Source organism: Pocillopora verrucosa, chromosome 13 (genome assembly GCF_036669915.1).
Source record: "Pocillopora verrucosa isolate sample1 chromosome 13, ASM3666991v2, whole genome shotgun sequence".
Lineage (NCBI taxonomy): Eukaryota > Metazoa > Cnidaria > Anthozoa > Scleractinia > Pocilloporidae > Pocillopora > Pocillopora verrucosa.
The window spans coordinates 528,069-548,711 of NC_089324.1; the positions used below are offsets into that span (position 1 = coordinate 528,069).

Sequence of the window (20,643 nt, forward strand, 5' to 3'; positions counted from 1 at the left end):
TTTCTGGAGTAATGAATGTAAGCTGCAGTGCTGCATGAATTGCAATCTTAGATGTGCCTTGATCTCTCAGTTTAACCCTTATCTGCTAATTTGTGAGGACAGCTCCAGCGAAGTTTTGCAATCAGAGCTAACTCTCTGCGTACACGTGTCTTGAGTGCTGTTATTTCAGGTTTTAGAAAAGGTTAGTTGCCTAGACAGACGGGCGACAAGCTGACTTGATTTTGTAAATAGTGATGAAGATAAAAAAGAAAAAACAACTAGCCTGACGAATTTTGCTGGGTCGGTCTTCTTCTGAGTTACGAGTATCGGACAAATATATACCAGCTCAGCAGTGAAGCATGTTGAGAACGCACTACTGAGAAATGAACCCGTGAAAGGACGATGTTTGGTACACAAGTTGGTGTGTCGCACGAGTGCTATAAAGGCTAGATCCCGCGAACCTAGTGGCAGTTTAAATCCAAAGTACCTCTCATGACCGCTATAAACTAAATTTATAAATTTTTACAAAGCTTGTCAAAAGTTTGACCGACTACATATTTTACTCTGTATCTCGATCAACCAATAGACTCGTAGAAAGCTCAAAAAACCACTAAGTGTGCCAACTGTGGTGGTTGCAACGTTAATTTTTCTAGTGTCGCTTTACTAAGTGTCTTGATCAAGATTTCAGCTTTGGAACTTTGAAATGGTTCTCTATGGAAACACGGAAAGATTCACATTTCAAATTTTGATTTTCTTGGATGGAGATGCACTTCAATTTTGATCAGCTCTCCTTCATTTCTGTTTCTTGTTGTTTTCTATAACAACCATTGTTTTATGAAAAAGTCCATTCCTGAGCAATACATACTTTTTATCGTCTGAGAGGATAATACTCAGGCAGGCGTGAGGTAACAGAACACATTCACACTGTTGTATATAGCCAGGGTTCTATAAAAATGACTGAACACACAGTACATTTAAGTTGTTTCACTTATCCTTAAGTGCCCTATGCATGGATATGCAGAGTTAAATACAGATTATAAAGGAAGAGAGTTGTTTTTACACACTATTGGGACCTGTCATTTTTTTCGCCTGGGGGGGGAAAGGGAAGGAGGGGCATTAGTCATTACTAATAAAGTATAAAATGGGGGGGGGGGGGGGGAGACCACAGAAACTGACTGTCAATGAGTGGTGGAGATTACTAGAAAACTACAGAGCCTTAAGAGGGATCAGGTAAATTTTATTATGACACAACCAAAATCCTCCGCATATCACATTCAGTGTGCATTACTTTATATCAAAAACTTAAAAAAATCAAAGCAGAATCGGAAATTATTACAGGCTTACAGATACAAATATATCGTGTTCCTAGTCCGGATGAATTTTAAAAGCAAGGTATGACCCTTTGCATAGCATTGTGATTGCGTCATTTATTATTTTGCCCTGTGATTTAATTTTCATTAAATTAAATCTAATTTGGAATTTGGTGACTGATTCGAGTCATGCAATGGGGAAATTCTAATTCTCCTTTGACTGAGTGTGAAGGACGTCTTTCCATGTCTGATCGGTGAACTTGTCTAGGACTATCCTGGTATATGTGCATTAAGGAAGATTACGATGAAACACAAGTGGTCTATTCAGTATAATACAATTTTAATTGGCCCACTTCTGAGGCCACTAAAGCACAGTCAATGTTTGAGACACCAGCATGTTTTATCTCACACCTTATTCAGTACGCTGACATTCGATAGTAATTAAATAGCACTGAAGTATTGAGTTTTTCCAAAACAGGTCACGGTTTTAGCAATACACTCCAAATATGCCTGATATTTAACACTGACTAATTATTATCCACTTAAACGCGGACAATGTCAAACAAAGTACCGTTGAATAGGCTTGAGGAAAAAAAGTTTTTGAATGGTTAAGAATATCATTTTGCTTTACCTCTTTGAGGGAATTTGCAGCACCCCCGCAGCTAGTTTAGGGTGCCACTATCGTAAATGAATGTTGAGTTAATTGACATTTTTCTAGAGTAAAATGAAAAAAAACATAAGTCAATTATTCAGCCCCACTAGCAGAAGAAGGGAACACTGTCTTCCCTTCAGATTTAACAGATGTGGGCAATGTGCATGTAGTCTTATCGTCCCCTTCATTGAAATATTCTTATCGGTATGTATAAGTTGCAGATAAGTTCTCTTCAAATCATAATCCAGCCGTCTAAGATACAGGATTTAAGCCTACAAGAGATTAATACGTACCATCACGTCTTTCGTTTATGAAACGATAATTGGCTCTTGTAATTTTTATCAGCAACGAAAGATTCTCTATTCTTTTATATTAAAAGTGATTCAAAAGTCCATCTAGACCATATCTGAGAAAAAAACATTTCAAAGTCTACGTGAATGTTTACGCTATATCTTGAACTTGACATCAAATTTCAGTCGACCCTCCTTTCGTTTCTACCAAGTTCATTTCTTAAAGTACTGCCTTAATCCTTCAACGAGTTAGCACTAAAGCCCCCCTGCTGTTAAGTTATTTGGCACTAATGACTTCCTATTATGATTATCTCCTGCAGTTATATCTTATCTTACTTTTTAGAAAATGGGAAAAATGAGGTGAACTACTAGTTGAAACATTTTTTCGCGTTTTCATTCCTGCGACTTTATACCTAGAGATTGTTTAAATGCAGTGGAAGAAATTTGACAAAATTGGAACGAACATAGAAAAGGAGTATGTAAAAGCTCCAAAAATTGAAACAACCACACAAGAAAATTTTTTAGGTTCCCCTGAAAACACAATTCATAAAATGCCACCAAGTTCACTTCCCGAGAATGTTCTTTTAATCCTCATAGGATGAAATATGTTCCCTCCGCCCAATCTTATGTGTCATCACAAGGAGTGGAATCTACTCCTTTTAATGCTTGACATTCGTTGTTAAGTTAATGTTGAGCTGTATTAAGCTGCAATGGACTCAGAGGAATGCACTGTGCGCAGATTTTTCCTTTGTTTTTGTCGTTGCTTCCTTTTCAGGCTTGAAATATTATCGCCAAAGAAGTACGATTAACAGAACAATTTACCTAAGGCGTTCAAAAGATTGCCAGACAATCTTTTAGAAAAAATCTTGGCGAAAGATCGGAGAAAAAATTTTTATCGATAAGCCTTCCGACTTTTTGTTTTGTCCTTTTTTTTTAATCAAACATTAAAAAAATTACCAAATGAAGAATAAAGGGCAAACTCATCAAGCAGGATAAAGAGAACTGGTTTCTCTGGAATTAACAAGAACATTCCACATGCAAAATTCTTTAGCAAAAGACGAGTGTAGTTAAAAAAAAAAGGAGTCCAGAACAGGCAGACCTTGCATAGGCATGAAGTGCGTCTTATGCTTTACAAAATTCAGTAAAAAGCATTGCGAGTGATTTTATGGGTTGTGCTTGATGACATCTAACATACGCTACCTATGGAAACTGATACGCTTAAAAAAAGAAGATTAAAATTATCAGCAAACGTCACTATCATGACACAACAGCTGAAAACTGTTCAGACTGGCAAGCGCCAAATTTCCTCCCCGTCTTTTGGCACAAAATTCAAGATTTCGGAAAGGCCCTTAGACAAATCATTATTTTCATTTTCTAAACTTTAGGTTACGAGTCAGATAAGAGGGCCAGAGTCAAGAAAACCAATTTTCTAGGGTTTGAAGCCGTTTAGCGGCTTTCACTTGTGGGAATACATCTGCGTCATTAGGCTAGTTTATTAGAGTGTTGCTTTTATCAGACTTTGTTTTGTAAACTTTTTCCAGTCTTGGAAATCATTTTACATTTATCAGTTTTCTAAATTTTCAACAATTATGACCAGTCATTATCTACCGCCTGGTTTGGTGGGGGGCGATAAATATCGACCACAACGAAGGTTCTTTGGCAACCGTTCAAACCATAGAAGAGGGTAAACAGTTAATGCTGCGTCTTAGGCGGAGATGCGATAAAAGTTATTTTATTTCAACTATACGGTCTCTGTGACCCTATGTGTAAGTACTAAAAGTTTAAAATTTGACAATTTTTCCCCTTCTAAGAAACCAAGATTTCTGCACAAAGTCTTAGACTACAAAACGTACTCCACCAATTGTCAACGATTATTCAATCCTAATCATCTTTGACATAATTCCTCATTTAATAAACAAGTACACAGTCTATCTGGGTTTTAAGAGAAGTTGTTTCTAACATAAAAATTTTCCCTTACTCTATCTTAAATTGATTTAAATTCGTAGCTGATATTTGAACATGATACTTTTATTGGGGGCTTCTTAAAGAGTAGTTGGCTGGGATGTAAAAGCTACTACACGGTCTACTAAGAGAGAACTTTGGTTGGAAAGATTTCTCTAAGGTATATGAAAATTACACATTATACAGATAATAATGTAACTACAAGAGGTGATCGAGACACAATTTTTCAGCTTAAAAATAGATAAGTACAGATCAATTCTTAGGGAATAAAGAGGCTAGGAATCTTCCATTTGAACTGCGTCTCTAATGAACCAGACAAGACATCAGCGCAACAGATCACAAGGATTAATCTCAAAACTTTTTAACATACTCGTCTTTACTTTTCTGCATAACTCTACCTATGACGCTCTTACGTTCATAAAACTGAACGATTATTTTCTAATTCTTCTACAAGAAATTGAACAATATTGGTAACAATCGACGTGTTATTAAGATTTTACAGTTTTAAACAACGGCCCAGAGCCGTTATGTGATTGACAAGAAATGTACTTTAAAAGTGCACACAAAAGCTAATCAAAATCATCCTAACATGGTTCTTTTGACATGTTAACTTGGAACTATACATTTGCTTTCAAGTGTGTCTATAACAAGTAACAATTTAGAGTAGGAATTATTTGTTCAAAACGTGAAGGAAGTCTGATTACTCTTGTAACTTTTATCTTTATTATCTTATCTTTCTACAATACTCTTCGCCTTTTTCTGTACAAGAAGAATTAAACCGCCTCTCTTAACTGAAACAACCAAACTTCGAATTCAGGGAAAATCGATGTCACTTTCTCAGACTTAAAGTTAGAAAGCTCTTAGACATAGTAATACAAAGAGCCCCATAAGATACTTGTCAATGGTCTTCATTTGATTATACTTCGTGGTCTACATGGGAAAGTTCTATCAGGAGATTGTGGTTTGACTTTGCAGCGATGAAGTTAGCCGTATCGTGATAATTCCTCTTCTAACATTACTTACACCTATGAAGCGTAAGCCTCGATCGACAACTCTGACATTTCACCTTACAACACCAATAGAAACGACAGTTGCAGAGTTCTTCCAGTTCGCTTTCACTCGATGTATAACCTCTTCCGCAGCACATTAAGTCACACCCATCTGTCCCGAGGGATGTGTTATTACACAGTCTTCCAACCGTTCCGAGGGATCCAGTGTCAGGATTTCGGTTACAAAAATTGGGCGAGTCTTCGTAGTAAACCAAATCTGCTCTTGTAGGGGGCTTATGTAGTTTATTTCTCGGTCGAAAAGATTTTCCTTTCTTAACATTATGACCATTACGATTGTTATTCTGTTCAAATTCTACCATTGAAGCGCTGTCGAATTTGTCTTTAAGCACCTCGCCAATTCGTCTGAAGTCAGCCATCCTTCTCCAACATGTTCGAACAGTGCAGGCCTCAGACACTCCATGACATTTGCATTCTCTAACCATGTTTTCTCGAATTGCCTTTGAAAAAGGAAATATCTTTTTGTCAGTTGTTAGGTCAGATAGTTACACAGGAAGCAATAACGTAGCCTTTTGCTTAAACGCTGACCATATCGGATTAAGCCCTTTGCCTCCCAAGATTGATTGTCACTTGCCACTCTAGCTGCTTCACATTTCATCTTAAATATAATAGTTACGAGACTTTGGTGTTAGATCAAGATAACGACTTCCACCTGATAATTGATTTTGGGTATTCCCATTACCTGTTTGCTGGATGTTACAAGTTAATAAGTTGTGGGAGTTAAACAGACAACTAGATGGTTCGTATTAGAGAGAAAGATTTACGGCTCCAGCGTCGCCGCTGGAGGCAGTGAATATCTATACCATTAGGAAAGAGGATCAAAGATTTAGTTAGCTTGAAAGATGTCCGCAACACATTAGGTAACAATATGCCTATGTTACTTTAAAAAAAACTTCAGTTTCTTGAAACGTTCGATGCCCCGGTGCCACCATGTGGATTGTTTTGAACGTTCTTTGCTGTTTCATCAGGTTTCTAATTTTTTGATCGGAAGATATCAGTTATTGGGAAACTTGGCATTTCAACGCGAACTACGATTATATAAGAAACATTTCCGATGAAAATCAGTCGGAGGAGTAACTCGTTCATGGCAACGATTTTAATGCCCATCATTTTGAAGGAGAGTTTCTGTACGTAGTTAGAATATACATCTCCGTCCTCAAAAATATCGGAAAAGGACACATACACGGCGAAAGGTTAGATGTGTTGGATCGTTAAAAAAGAATTTCCGATTTAAAGACACATCGAAGGTGGATTGACTGCCCCGTTTTCATCATAGAAGTATGAATCATTGCTGGTTCAAATATGATACAATAAAAAGTCTTATAGGCCCTACTGAATTAACTTCTGGTCGAGACGTTCCTCTGAGCACCGTGGGAACATCATTGAAACCGGCGAAATGTAATAAAATGCAAATTAATGGCCGGCGAAAAAGCCGCGGCGAAAAATAATAGACAATGATTTCATGACCACGTTTTCCGAGCAATTAGGTTTTCGTCAATACGTGGGAAACCGAGCTATTACGGTTTACCACAGACACACTTATTACCGTGAATAATTCTAACTTTAAATGTTGCGACTTTGTTATTTAACGCTAGCCGCGTTAACAAAGCCATATGGTAACATTCTGATTTGCGAAGACAACTTCTTTGTCTATTTCTTGAATTGCAGGTTTTATAACTGTGTGGTTGAATCCCTTTTTCTATACTTTTGCGATTTGTTTGAATAACAAAATCTCTGCTACCAGTTCAAGATATCACTATTCTATTCCACTTCGTTTTGTTATTGCTCAGATAAAATGAAATTAATATACCAGCTTCATACGTATTGTAATTTCCTTTCTGTACCGATTTTTTTCAACCGATCGTTCTCTTTTACCCAGCGATTGCTACATTCCTCTACGTTATTATCATAACGTCAGCCAGACTGACGAGTACAATTATTAAATATTCTAAAGATTCGACTCGTGAGTCAAAATTATTATCCTTCAAACTTTCTCTTTAAGCTGTTCAAACTGAAACACATATTGCCTTATTCCACCACTTAGGTCCATGGATTTCAATTATTTTAGTAATAAAATATCAGTCGGAAAGGATTTATTCATCACCGAAAAGCAATTCACTCTTCGCCTGAGGCTGCGGCTTTTTTAAGGTCCATCATTGCGGCTTATATTACCCTGGCTTGCAATTATTACTTGAAATTTTTACACGTAGAGCAAAAAGAAAAATCAACTTACTGTTCTTCCCGCCTCGTTGTTGTGCAAATTAACCAAAGTGCGAAAATCTCTTCCCTTCTCTCCAGCATCGACGAACTTTCTGGAGAACTGATCAGCAAAATGAATATTGTCACTACAGCCTCCCCATTGCCAACCCTCATTGGTAACTCCCTTGTATCTACTGTCGCAACCACAGGCTGTCACTTTGCCGTCGCTACAAGCTCTAGCTATGGCGTGCGATACACCGGCTGCCGTTATTGAGTAAGCGAAAGCAGTTTCCCTGCAAGCTGAAACAGGCACAACAGAGTTTAAAAAAAGTTTCCTAGTTTCTTTCCTTAAAAAATATCTATAAAACCTAAAAGGTGGCGTTTACATAAATAATAGTGTCACCTTTCTTGCCGAGACTTTTCCGACAGTAAGAAAACCGATACGAGAAAATTAAGTCACAGTCCGCCAAGTAGTTTCACCTGCATAATTAGTGAAGGGGCCATCATGGCATAGAAAAATTGCTCTTTGAAAGTAAAATTTGCATCTTGCGAGCAAAGCTGAAAGTTTCTTCCACCCACGTTAGAATTAATTTTGATCCAAAAAAAAACCAGCTGAAGAGATGTTCATCGTGAAGTTATCAGAAAGTAAATTGGCGCGAAGCTAGAGAACTCAGTATACAAATTAAGGTAGAGTTGTTGTTTTTGATATCGAAATTTAACAATTGTTACAAACGTTTGCGCCTAAACTCTGCAGCGCAAAAGGAAAAACTCGGGTAAGCGAAAAAAAGAGGGAAGATCGAGCGATACGTATTGCCATAAAGTCTGATCTACATATTTCGAACTCATATTCCAACAAGTAACTTGAAAGTTACTTAGAAGACAGATGTATCGCAGCAATGAACGGCTATTTGTGATGGATGTAAACTTAATTCCGAAATCTTTTACATTTACTTTACAGCATATGTTAGGTCATAAAGAATGAATATCAAAGAGATTAGCGATTACATATGAAAATTTGGCATATTCCAAACGTCCATAAATATAAAACATACGCTGATGAGTCATGCAATAAGTATATATTTGCCTTCGTGGGTTGTTCATTAAATTCTAAAAGGCAACGACCGGAAAAAAGCTGCTGATCTCGGCGTTTCTCGCTCAACGATTCTCGCTTATGAGAGATGATGAATTTAGTCGAAACGGAGCCTTGTACACGGTTGCCTCAAGAGTTCTTTGTCTTCTCTTAGATATGCTTTTTGTTTTGTTTTGTTTTGTTTTTTACCTTTCAACATCTTGCTGCAGTGTCTGGGAAGCGGTGAAATGAAGTGAAATAAGTAAATCAAATGCACACGACCAGCCGGATATGACAGTTCATCGTGGGGATACTTGAGAAACCTTTTACGCTATGTAACGAAAATAAATAACTCAACACTTTTCGCGGATTCGGCAAAATCTCAAAAAGTGAGATGGCCCTGGAATTAGGAAACTATTATTTTGGTTGTTTTTAGTAGAAGGAAAAGCCGGTTCAAAAAGGTATAGCTTTAGTTACGGACGAACTCATCTTTGTCATTAGATGATGTGGGATATACTAGAACGAAACTAAAAAAACATGAAAAATCAATCAAAAAAATTTCAAAGAGTTTCAAAGCCAGCTTACCTATTTTTACAATCTTCCCAAATACGTTTTCAGGACTATGAGCAGAACAATTCCACCGTCTGTTTTTAAACTGATACTGGCACTGGCTGATAGAGAATTTTGCCCCGAGTCCAATGTATGGAACCAACTCTGGGTACTTCCGAAACAATCGCTGTTGCTTCGGTGTAACAGGTTTGACACCGTTGGCAGGAGAAAGCTGGAAATTGTAATCGTCTTGGGGTTTCGAGGAGCTACTAACGCCAAGATTCCTACAGAGCGAGAGATTCAAATGTTTCAGCACAAAGGCTAAAAGTGATATAACGGTATCATGATCAGGAAGTATAATACACTGACTTACCACCACGACCCATTGCCTTCAGCTAGAACATCGAGACTTGTTAAACCAAACAGTACGACCATGTAAAAAGCTTTGAACAACTTCATCTTGAATGTCTAACAACCTTGTTCACTTGTGTCCACAGTGCGAGGTAATAACTGAAGAATCTTAATTCGCCCTCATAAATCGTCGAATGTCTTGATTGCTCACCCGTCACAATTGACAATGGATTTTGCCGAAAAATTATCAAGGACCGCTAAAAATATATCACTTTTGAATGCAAGTCTGCATGTTTGCATACACTTAAGAATTCAACAATTCAACAAGCATCGTTATCTAACAAAGTCTAATTACTTGTGATGCTGGGTTCGAAGGTAATCCCCGCCCCCACACAGAAAGCCGGTGAAATTGCTACCCGTAGTTTAATCCGTCGGACAGTGGTTTGTTGATGAACAAGTTTGCGAGTAAATATTCTGTTGAAATGTGTACCTGTTACTGAAAAGACGTATGTTTTCTCTGGTCATTTCGACTCTCCTCAGGGATTACTGAACAGCTCGTATTTGCCAGATTTCTGTCGTGACCCCGTATTGAAAAGCGAAATCGGTGTTTTCGTATTCTCTTTGATTTTCTCTCTTTTAATTAACTTGTGTTCCAGTTCATTTAAAAAACACTTTGACAATAAGGATATTACGTGACTTTGTAAAAAAGAAATTTTACCACATCCCCGCGAGAGAATTTTGGATCATATGAACAACGCTGTACAACGCAGTCGAGAAGAACTTCACTTTGGCAAAACAGGACCAGTTTTATGATTAAACGTTTTCTTACAGGCGTGAATATAAGTAACAAAATAAAGCGAAACCTTTTCAAATTTGAAAGGAAGCAATTTATACGGATTTGGGTTCGTCAAAGTTCATTCAAAGCTTCAAATTAAGAAACAGCAGATTAGGTGATTAAAAGTTCAATGGGAAGAAGAAAGAAATTACTTGTGTCACTGCTTATCAATAGACTAAACAGAGACCGCCACTTTTCGAAAATTTTTCAGTCAATTAGCTTCCACCGGAAATCATCGTCCAACTCAGTTAGCGAAAAATTGCTCATTCCACGAATACAGAGCGAACATGATTTTCGTTCTGCGAGTTTAGCGCTTATCAACATGATGACGACAGAAGACATGTTTATTCTGTTATTTCAGCATAAGTTTTGCTAAAGGTGTTAATGTGTTTGTTTTGGTTTTCGCTTTGTTGTAATAACGGTTATACGATGATCTTGGAAAACTTTAAGACTACTTAATCTTACCAATGTCTATTTAAGCTGTCTCGCTATGATTAAAACTAATAAAGAAGGATACAAATAAAGTCATTTATCATAGTACTAAGGAATTCGTGTGTAATTAAATCGAGATAGTTCTTAGCTACTTTCAAAAATTTCTGCCCTGGCGACAAATTCCTGTTTGGAAAAACTACACATTAAGAAATAAGCTATCCGCAGCTGATACTTTAAGACTGACTAATTTCCAAAAAATCATTTTTCATTACCTTTTCTTGCCGCATTTCCATCGGAAACAACAAGCCGGCGAAATCCTCTGATGAAACCCACCAAGTTTCATTCGAGTTTAGGACGTGTCTACACATTTCATTCATATTGGCGGCTGATAGAAAGGGATACTTCTAGAAAGACAAATAACAATGAGACACGTAGCTTTTATTGCAATACAATGCATGGCCCCCGGAGGCAAATTTTACCACTCACCCCTTGGTGGAAATAATTGAGTTACAGAATTAGCTTTTGTGTTCATATGAAGTTACGCTAGATATTCTTTGCGTCGCTTCCTTCAAAGAAATTGTAAGTTTACGCTACTAAACGGCCTAAACAAAAACGAATTTTTGGTCGACTTTGCACTAAAGATGTCTTCGATCTAATGTTTCTTTTTGATGTCGACTGTTTATTTTAAAAAATTACGAGTTGTCAATGTTAAATTTTCCTGAATCACGTGGATTTCAAAGTGAGCTCTGAACTTTATTGTTTCAGATGAATGCTTCCTTTTCATAGAGTTTCCGCTGCGGTTGTTCTTACTTATTACAAACCCTTCGACTTCTAGAGTGACCAAAACATTCAGCGATTTCTCATGCGACGACAGTGAAGGAGAGTGTAAAGGAAGTCTTATAATGTAGCAATCGAGATCAAAAGTTTAACAATTACAGATAGGTAAGTGAAGACGGGAAATATACGTGGATCGAAATTAAAAAGAGATTCATTACGAAAAGACTGATTTAATGTACGTTAGTGCTACTCAAGGAGAGTCATGGGTCTTATGTAATTAAAATACAGATACAGCTAAGGCGGTTCATAAAGACCTAAGAAGGAAAATCACGAAGAGATGTGGTAGGACGATATCACAAAATAGAAAGGTAACATAAGTACTTTCTAAATCACTGATTTAGGATAAAGGAAGAGGACGCGAGTCGTTAGTGTTTTCGTCAGGCAGGGCTATTATTAGTTGAGCTAACAGTACAAGAGCACAGATTGTTGGGTCGTTGATGCTGACTGATATTTTGATTACCTGAGCAGCTATAGTGCCCGCCATTTTGTCTTGATTGGCGCGCTTATTGGTGCCTATATCAGAAGCCTGAGAAACTACAGCTAGGAATATAACAACTTGCAATCTCCATAATTTTTAGAAAAAAATTTACATGCGCATCAAATTTTAAGCTCGCGGACTCTGAACGCTTTTGCTCTTTTGAAGGTCGCTACTCAAAAAATGAATGAGAAGAGGCTTTGAGATTTCCGCTTTGTAAGCATTACCATCTCAAACATCATAACTCATGTTCCCACCAGCTTATCAGTTTCAAAGTAACAACATCACTAAAGCGCCGCGACGCGCGCGCGTGCCCCTTTCAGGGTATAAGTTGTGCATTATCTTTAAATATATTTTTTCTCTTCCGGGAACATCCTTTATACCATTCCGGAGAACAGAAGATGAGTGAGCCAATATGCCACATGGATTTCCCCTCTCTATATTACGATAATTGTTGCTCATTTAATTCCAGAAGAAAAATTTTGTATCCTATGAGAAAATCCCAGCCAAACTAACGAGGTGAGCCTTCCACAAGCTTGGAAAGCTCAAGAGGGAAATCGATGAAATAGATGATATTGCTGGATTTCCGAAGAAAGCATTTAGGTTTTAAAAAGCTAATTAATATTTGAGCCGCGAAGTACCACTTCACGATCCAAATTTACATGTAAATTTAGAAACTTAATGCGGTTAGAGCAGTTTTACACTCACCAAAAGTTCAGGAAAGTGATCAGGCGATCGTCCAGGAACTTCCATTCTTTAGCATTGTCCAGTTAACTCTCACATCTCGTCTTGAATTATAGAGTTTAAAGCAAAGGCTGGAGAACGTCAAAATATGTAAGTGACTTGATGATGAGCATATCCATTTAATGGCTGAAATTAGCTTTCCAGGGAGCTGCCATCTTGGATCATTTGACGAGGGGACATGGGGCGAGGACAAAACTATTCTGCCCGGGAGGGGAGGATATTGCTTAGAGTAGTTATGATTGAAAAAGATAACTCGATGAATAAATAAACTAAGTGAAAATCGATGTGGATATTAACGAGAATCCGGCCAATATCTAAGTGGAACGTCAGGTATAAAAATCCACAGTAATGCTACACTCGCCAAAAGTCATTAATGCCCTCCTTTTCAATTAAAACACTTTTCAGTTACCTCCTTGAGAAATTTCGCTTTCATCTTCATGCGACTCTTAAATTTGATTGATGACAACACAGTGGCAAATACAAATACTTTTATGTAGCATCAAATAAACCAAATTTTTAATTTGTATCCAGGTAACAATTTCCAGTGGTTTTAACCTCACGAAAATTTCCAGTTTCCTTCAATCAATAATGTAGATATCTTTAATTTCTTGTTTAGTAGAGTATAACAAACCCCAGTAGGGCTTAAAAGCATGTTGTGACTTCAGGATATCCATTTGAATAAATGACCCTTTGAAACGTTGCCTCGGTTTCCATTTGATAATTTTCTTAACACGCTAGCAGTTATATTTTCGGCGAAGGAGTTTAATAGGCATAAATATTATAAATTTTTTTTGTGCACAGTAACTTGAGAGATTTGTGTGGCGCTTTTTGAAAAACGGATAATTAAAATACGGTGGGATGACAGTTATTAAAACGACGCAATTGGCTCGACAATTGAGAGTTGTTATAGCGTAGTTCTGTGTATGGGCAGCCTTATTTGAATTAGAAAGAAAGGAAAAAAATAGACGGCATGAGTGAACCAAAGTGGGCATCCCTAATCGCACTAATCTGGGATGAAGGACTTGTCGTTTCGTCTGATAAGGAAATTTAACTTAGCAACTATGCTATGAACTAGGCCTTAATCGAAATCGGTGACAATTTGTCACTCACTCGTCATAATATTCATTGCTTGTGCGGCAGCTGCTCCTTTTATTGACGACTACGCTCAAACTGGGACAAGGTGGTTCTTTCGACGCTTATTTAGTTTTTGTTATCACCATTTGGTGAAAGGCAGAATTTCACGGTGTTTTAATCAAAGGATATTATCAAAGTGAAGAAGAAAAAGAGGATTCAGTTTTGCTACTTACCCTCAATCAGCGCATATCAGCCATACAATGTTTGGTTAAAAGGATTGTTTTGGGCTGAGAGGCGACAACATCGAATTACAAGGTAGCACGCGTTTCTAAGTCGGGATGCACAATACAGCGTTTAATATCTTTGTTATTATTTTTCACGTAGTTTTAACCTTGGCAACTTTGTTTGGAAACTGTTCAGTCTGTGCAGTGATATGGAGGACTAGGGCTCTGAGAACAGTTCCAAATATGATAATTTTCAGTTTGGCCCTCGCCGACTTGCTCATGACAAGTGCTTTCGTGTACCGAGTTGTTAATCGCATGAGTGGTGAGGAGTCTCACTCAACGTGCCATGCCATTTCAGAAATTGCTTTCTGTACAATCTGTGTGATAATTCTACATTTGACAGCCATCAGTATCGACAGATTTATCGCGATAAGGTTTCCACTCCGCTACAAAACTATTGTGACGGGGAAACGAACGAAAACTGCACTTATTGCCATATGGCTACTCCCTGTGATAGGAACTGTTGTGTCTCCTCATTCGCTTCCCGACGCAGAGTACGAAGACTTCGTCGATTACTATGATTCATTTCATTTGTGTTTGTCATATCATGAACACAAATTCAAAAACACATCGAAAATCTTTGCTGCAATTATAATCTCAATATACATCGTTTTGCCTTGCACTTTGACTGTTGGTAGTTACATGTATATCCTGAAAGTGTCACGTCATCAACAATTAAAACTTAAACATGATGCTCACTTGGAGGGCGAAAGGATGAGAAAGCTCGAGATTAAAGTAGCAATAACGTATGGTATTATCATCGGCGCGTTCATGGCTTGTTTTTTACCCCTCTTAATAGGAACTCTGCACCAACAGTTTATTGGCAATGATGAGCGAGAGGAAATGACTCGTGTCATGACGATTTTATCATTTATTGCATCCATCAGCGCCTGCGTCAATCCAGTGGTTTATACTTGTAGGAATCAAGAATTCAGAAAGGCCTTCAAGAAAATTTTTAAAAGAGGAAATCAAGAGATTGGCAACGAACTGACAACCTTTTCAAGATATTGATAAACTATGCAGTCAAGAAGAGGTTTTGTTTACTGGAAAACAGCATGGGACCTTCTCTCCCTCTTTTTTTTTTTTTGCTTTGCGCTACTTTCGCGTCTCTATAACTAATTGGACACCGAGAACAGGTTCAACTTGAAAAAGAGAATATAATTTTATACGACTTCTGTTGTCCAAGATGACGTACTGCTAACCGATTGTTAACAGTGACCAGCTGTCCGAAGCAAAAGAAAAATTAGCAAATCGACTTTCGAGACAAGGGCCTAAATTTGCAGGCGTTTCCAAAAACAATGGCTCAAACTTTTTTTTGTCTGAATCTCCAAAGTCTTCAAAGGTTCAACGGTTCCATAGACATCGCTTTGTACTGCCCCAGGTCTGACTCTGGGCCTGTGGCCTCTCTATGAGGAGCCTCCTTCTACTTCAATTAATACTTCTCTATTTAATGGAGTCGCATCACAAAAAATTCTCAATCAACCAATAGTTATCGGTCGTTTACAGTTTGCCTCGACACCTTTTTCACTGATTTACATGTTGAAACGTGCGTTACTTATTAACATAAAGGTAAACACATTCGTTGACCGCTTTCCACTGAACAAAGTAGTCTATTCTATCCGTGTAACGCAGCACGCCGGGCAAAGTTCTGCGGTTTCATCAATCATGGTTTAAACTTTTAATAATTTTAAATTACAAGGTAAGTTTCGCGATTTACGGCTAATCAAGTACGATGTGTAACCTCAGAATTATGCTGGATCAGTTACATCGCATTTACATGTATCTTGAGCTGGTAATATGGTGTGCGGCGTTTTGAAAAATCACAAATCATTACATTTACATTGTGGAGTGTAAAGATATGATACGAGATCACAGATGTATGTTTTCTGTTTCTGTTTTTTGTTCCTTTATCGAATTCTGTCGACGTAAAATTGAAGACCATCTTTCGGATACTACTTTCTTCTTGACATTGATGTCGACAAAAGTTGAAAGGTATACCTGCAGCGGGTTGATAAGCTTTGAGAACAGTTGCACAATAGGAAAACATTTGTGGATGAATTCAGTTCGAAAATTTACTCGCTGTAGTGATTTTCAATTAAATTTTCAAATTCAATTTTACAGTGGAGGAAAGTAACTGAGATTGAATGGTGCTGAGTTCGGATTAAAGCAAGCTTACGGACATCCTCGAGAAACTCTTCAAATGCTTTGTTAACCCTTTCGCCCCTAAGAGTGACCAGCATCTAATTTCTCCTCACAAAAAGGAGAAAGTCATGAGAATAGAGGAGATGATTAGCAACTAAAGCAGCTCTTGATTGTGAAACAAATTCTCCTTGTTAGCCTCTTTGCAAATGAATGGAGAACAGTATGGAGAAAATGCATGCTGATGGCGGTTAGGGTGTAAAGGGTGAAGCTATCGTTTTAGGCCGGTAGTCTCCCTTGTTCGCTATGTTTACATTGCTGTCAACAAAGGTTTCTTGAAATGTCAAAAGACTGAATTACTACATTGATCACGAGACTGAATTTACATTTTTTTTTTAACAAACATGACGACCGTAATCTTCGAAAGAATAACGAGGGTTACGAAATTCATTGATTTCTGTACGAAAAGTCGATAAAAGAAAATACAATCAGGCCGAATTTCACAAGGCTATTTTATACTGAGAATCTGAGGGAAAAAGTAGCAGATCACAAGAAATTCTCAAAATCATTGTGAATTTTTTTCTTGATGTCATCAGAAACGAGCATAATCGAGCAGTCCGTACCCGCCTCTCAGTCATCAGAAGACGAGAACGAGGATAGGCGAAAAGGCAGATTACAGACCCTGCCGGTTCTCGGTCGATCTCGGACTCCTACTGGTTCTCGGACTCCCATCGGTTCTCGCGCGCCGCTATTTGCTCGTTTCCAGTGACCAAGAAAATGCTATTTCTTATCATTAGCATGTAAATGACCGACTTTCAAAGAAAGTAAATGTTAAAATATCGTCATATAATTTGTATAGAGACAGCAAATCATCAGAGTGAATAACTTTTATGGATGAAGTTATGAATGATTGGTACCCTTTTATGTCGACGCACTTTGCAAATGTTAATATAATAACAGATGGGACAAGCTTTTCGATTTCTGGTTTATGGACCATTACAGTTTTCCCTTGCTTGTTTGGAAGTGATTATCACATTGTTGAATGTTGCGGGTACTGATGGGAAATTCTGGCTTTTGGTCTCGATGTTATTTCTAAAGAAACGCCGCAACTAAGGATTGGCAACACAGTGCCCATTCTAATTTTTATTGCAAACGTCAGTGATTTCGTTTTAAAGATGATGGAACCAGATTTTAAGGGACACGTGTAAATTCGTATGAATTCAAAGTAAAGCTTATCTTTTCATCTGAAAGAAAATGAAAATACGAACCATTTTCCTTTGTACGTTACTTTAACTGGACAATGAAAACATCAACCAAACTTCACACTTCTCTCTTTGTTTCGCAAATACACCTGCAGGCAAGCAACAAAAGCATTTGCAATTTAAATATCGTTCTCATCTAAGAAAATATCGTTTGGCAAAGTATTCTATACTTTTTTTTTCTCTTATCGAAGGAAAGTTCACTTTTACCAATGATTTCATTGCTACTTCTCAACAGCGAGTCGTAACCGAATAAGAGTCATAAGTTTTGGGGTAATTTTAACTGAGTATTTGTCAAAAACAATATTTCCTGGAAACCACTCGATCTTTCAGTGATGTGGAATAAAAGGAGACGGAGAACAAAGGTAAACTGAATTGCTTCAATCTGTAATATTCCTTTCCTTTCATTGCAATAACACCAATTTCTATCAGACCAGACGACGTTCAAGTTAACGTTATTGTTATGCTCTTAAAGAGCTTGGATCGGCTCGTAAATTCGCTCAAAAGTAGATTTTGGTGAACGGGGTGACTTCGTCCCAGGCTCAATCGGGCATTTTTAAATCACTATAGCGGCTACTATTTAGGTTAATTTTGTGGCTCTGGTATTGCATAAAAGTTTGGCAAGAGTCCTGGACCTCATTTTGCATACAGTTACTTGATAACAGGAAACAATGGCGGAAACAAAAGTTCACCTTTGGGACTAATGCTTTGTTTTCGAAAGGTTTCGGTTAGACTGTAAACTTTCCAAAAGTTTCCTCATGAAAGGCTTACAGTTAGTAACGTTTACGCTATGTTCAAAGAGAAGCTGTTCTGTCTTCCTCTCACTTCGTTTTACCTCAGCTGATTTGGCTAAAATGATAAATGATAAATCACACTATTTTTATAAAACTGTCCCGTTTGGTTCGGTACGTGCGCTAACAACTACTTCACATCAGTAGCTTACTTATTCCATTTAAGCTCGATAATATAATATGGACTGTAAAGGTTCGTTCAGGAATTGAAATGTCATCGAATCCTTGGATTCTGTGCAGTTTGATGAATTAAATACTGCGCTTAGGGAACGCAATAATTTCGTTGTTTACAACACGAATTGAAATTTCGCTTTACGTCCCCTGGATAGTGTTTCGCCCAGAACTGCTTTAAAGATGAAATTGTATTATTTTACCTTCTCGTTCTCCTTCTGTTTACCGACGTAACTTTTCGATGAAACCTGGAACCATCGTCGTGTTTTGATAAATCCAACGAGGTATTTGGAGTGTAACTGCTTGCGACAGCCTAAATTTGCAGCCGCGTTTTTTGGCGCGAAAATAAGTCGGACGTATTCTTGCCAATCAGATGCATTTTTGTGACAGGAGCGAGTGACACGCACGTTTTCGCATGCACGTTTATATTTTGTCAGCATGAACTGACTTGCAAGACAAAACAATAATAATAATTAAGATGATATTAATAATGAAACATTGCGTTACTGTCAAAAGTTTTTCCGTTTGCAAGGTCAAACTATGACCCACACGAAAGAGTATTTGCATGAAAATATAGAAGGTACAAATTAAAAATAACGGGCTTAAGGTAAGGCTATTTTAGACTTTCTTTATCTTTCAAATTTTTGTTGAAGTTCTACCAATAATTTCTTGGTTCTACATGACATCCTGATGCAGGACGTTAAATATTTTGCGCCGAAGAAACACTTACATCATAATTAAGTCTTAGGTATGATGCAATATCTTATGAATGAGTAAAATATCTTGATTTGGTTCTAAAGGAGATTATCATAAAGCAGTTCGATGTATACTGATTGACTAATAGTTTACCTGCAATTATTTAATTGACAAAAATAACCTAAAATACCAAATACCTGACATCAATAATTAGCGACAGAGTCCTGTTGGTCAACACTAGTGGCGCTAATCGTGTGAGATTTTGTTTAGGGCATCGTGAGTTTTGATCGAAAGAGCTCGATTTTGCCTCACTATTTTATAGTTGTTATAATTAAATAACTGTTTAGAGTACCTTGTGTTTTGAATGTCGAGAACCGCGGGCCAGATATGAGTTGGGAGTAAAGCTACTACATGCAGAACCATTCTTTAACAATCGCGCATGTACCAGACAGAACATTGGAAAGATATTGTAAACAAGTTATGAAGAATATTGAAAGGATTTTTATGCCCTGTAAAGGGCTGTTTACCCCTGTAAAATCTAATATCTGCTAAGAATAGCTTAACTTGTCACGTCTTTGGATAGTTATCCTGATTCTTGGCCTTCACTATTTTTCGTTTAACAGTAGAGGCAATGAAAGCATGAACATAGAAACTAAGATTTACACAAATATTTCAACTCGATGAGCTTGAACACTTATGATTTGACCATTAGTCGTTCGATAGCCAAATTCATACGTCGTAATCATAATTTTTTTCCTTTTTTAAAGGTGTATGCAATATAGCTGCAAAATTACTACTACTCGCTAATTTTATCATCCAGTTCATTAGTGCGCGCTTGATTGGGTGTGCTAACGGATCTTAACCTTTGAGCTTCCAAAATGAAACAGCTGGTACGTTTGTCAAACAGGAAATCAGAAAAGAAAATATCTGCCAAGACCTCACGTCTTAATCATAAAAGGAAAGTTTGTCATGATTTCGACATCGTTCTTTTCTTTTCTTCTCTTACCAAGAATGTTTTCTGGTTATGTTGTTCCTCTTGTTGGCTGTTTTTTTCTTACTAGTACACAAGTACACAACCTCGCTCCATTATACAGTTGAATTTGCTCGTCAGCCGTTTGTCATGTACTTGTTCCACTTTCTGTTTGGCTTGTGTTTAAATTCCACCTCTGAACGTTTTAAACTGGTATACTTTCATCAAGTAGCTTATTAAATTTCACCAGAAAAGTAGTCAAAATTGTCTTTTGTCCAAACCTCAGAATTGCAGGCATATCCGTCATTTAAAACGCCTTTTGGCCAAAGCACAATTGTGATGCCCTCAATAAAGTTATTTTCGCTTATTTTCTTACATTTAGGGACAACGGAAAGAACATTTCCGTCAGTAAAGCCCACCTCTTTCCGAAACGCCCATCCTGTTTAAGTACCAAACGTGACTGATTTGTAGTAGTTTGTCGCGCATTTCCGGTGACCAAAGTTAAAAA

At 37.5% G+C, this 20,643-nt stretch overlaps 2 protein-coding genes across 6 annotated transcripts; one reads left to right on the forward strand and one right to left on the reverse strand.

Annotated features, from left to right (window-relative positions):
* Window positions 1-3,990: 3,990 nt before the first annotated feature.
* On the reverse strand, window positions 3,991-20,470 carry LOC131789573 (protein Wnt-1). Of its 5 annotated transcripts, none has more exons than XM_066160432.1 (7): window positions 20,172-20,470; window positions 17,517-17,599; window positions 12,716-12,822; window positions 10,968-11,099; window positions 9,114-9,361; window positions 7,494-7,759; window positions 3,991-5,700 (listed from the first exon to the last, which is right to left on the reverse strand). In XM_066160432.1, exons 4-7 carry the CDS (start codon window positions 11,036-11,038, stop codon window positions 5,209-5,211), a joined length of 1,077 nt encoding a protein of 358 aa, XP_066016529.1. In that variant the 5' UTR covers window positions 11,039-11,099; window positions 12,716-12,822; window positions 17,517-17,599; window positions 20,172-20,470; the 3' UTR covers window positions 3,991-5,208. The 5 variants fall into 5 exon arrangements, with proteins under 5 accessions (XP_066016529.1, XP_066016528.1, XP_058962713.2 ...); XM_066160431.1 differs by lacking the exon at window positions 20,172-20,470 and adding an exon at window positions 18,673-18,851; XM_059106730.2 differs by lacking the exon at window positions 17,517-17,599.
* On the forward strand, window positions 13,750-16,643 carry LOC131789574 (histamine H2 receptor-like). The gene has a single exon (XM_059106731.2). It carries the CDS (start codon window positions 14,164-14,166, stop codon window positions 15,118-15,120), a length of 957 nt encoding a protein of 318 aa, XP_058962714.2. The 5' UTR covers window positions 13,750-14,163; the 3' UTR covers window positions 15,121-16,643.
* Window positions 20,471-20,643: the final 173 nt, after the last annotated feature.

Excerpts from the sequence above, each read along its gene's own strand:
- LOC131789573 (XM_059106729.2), bottom strand. The coding sequence starts at position 9,536 with ATGAAGTTGTTCAAAGCTTTTTACATGGTCGTACTGTTTGGTTTAACA. Across the intron at positions 9,362-9,450 it reads GAAGGCAATGGGTCGTGGTG|GAATCTTGGCGTTAGTAGCT; the intron begins GTAAGTCAGTGT and ends CTCGCTCTGTAG. Across the intron at positions 5,701-7,493 it reads ACAACGAGGCGGGAAGAACA|GCAATTCGAGAAAACATGGT; the intron begins GTAAGTTGATTT and ends CCTTTTTCAAAG.
- LOC131789574 (XM_059106731.2), top strand. The coding sequence starts at position 14,164 with ATGCACAATACAGCGTTTAATATCTTTGTTATTATTTTTCACGTAGTT.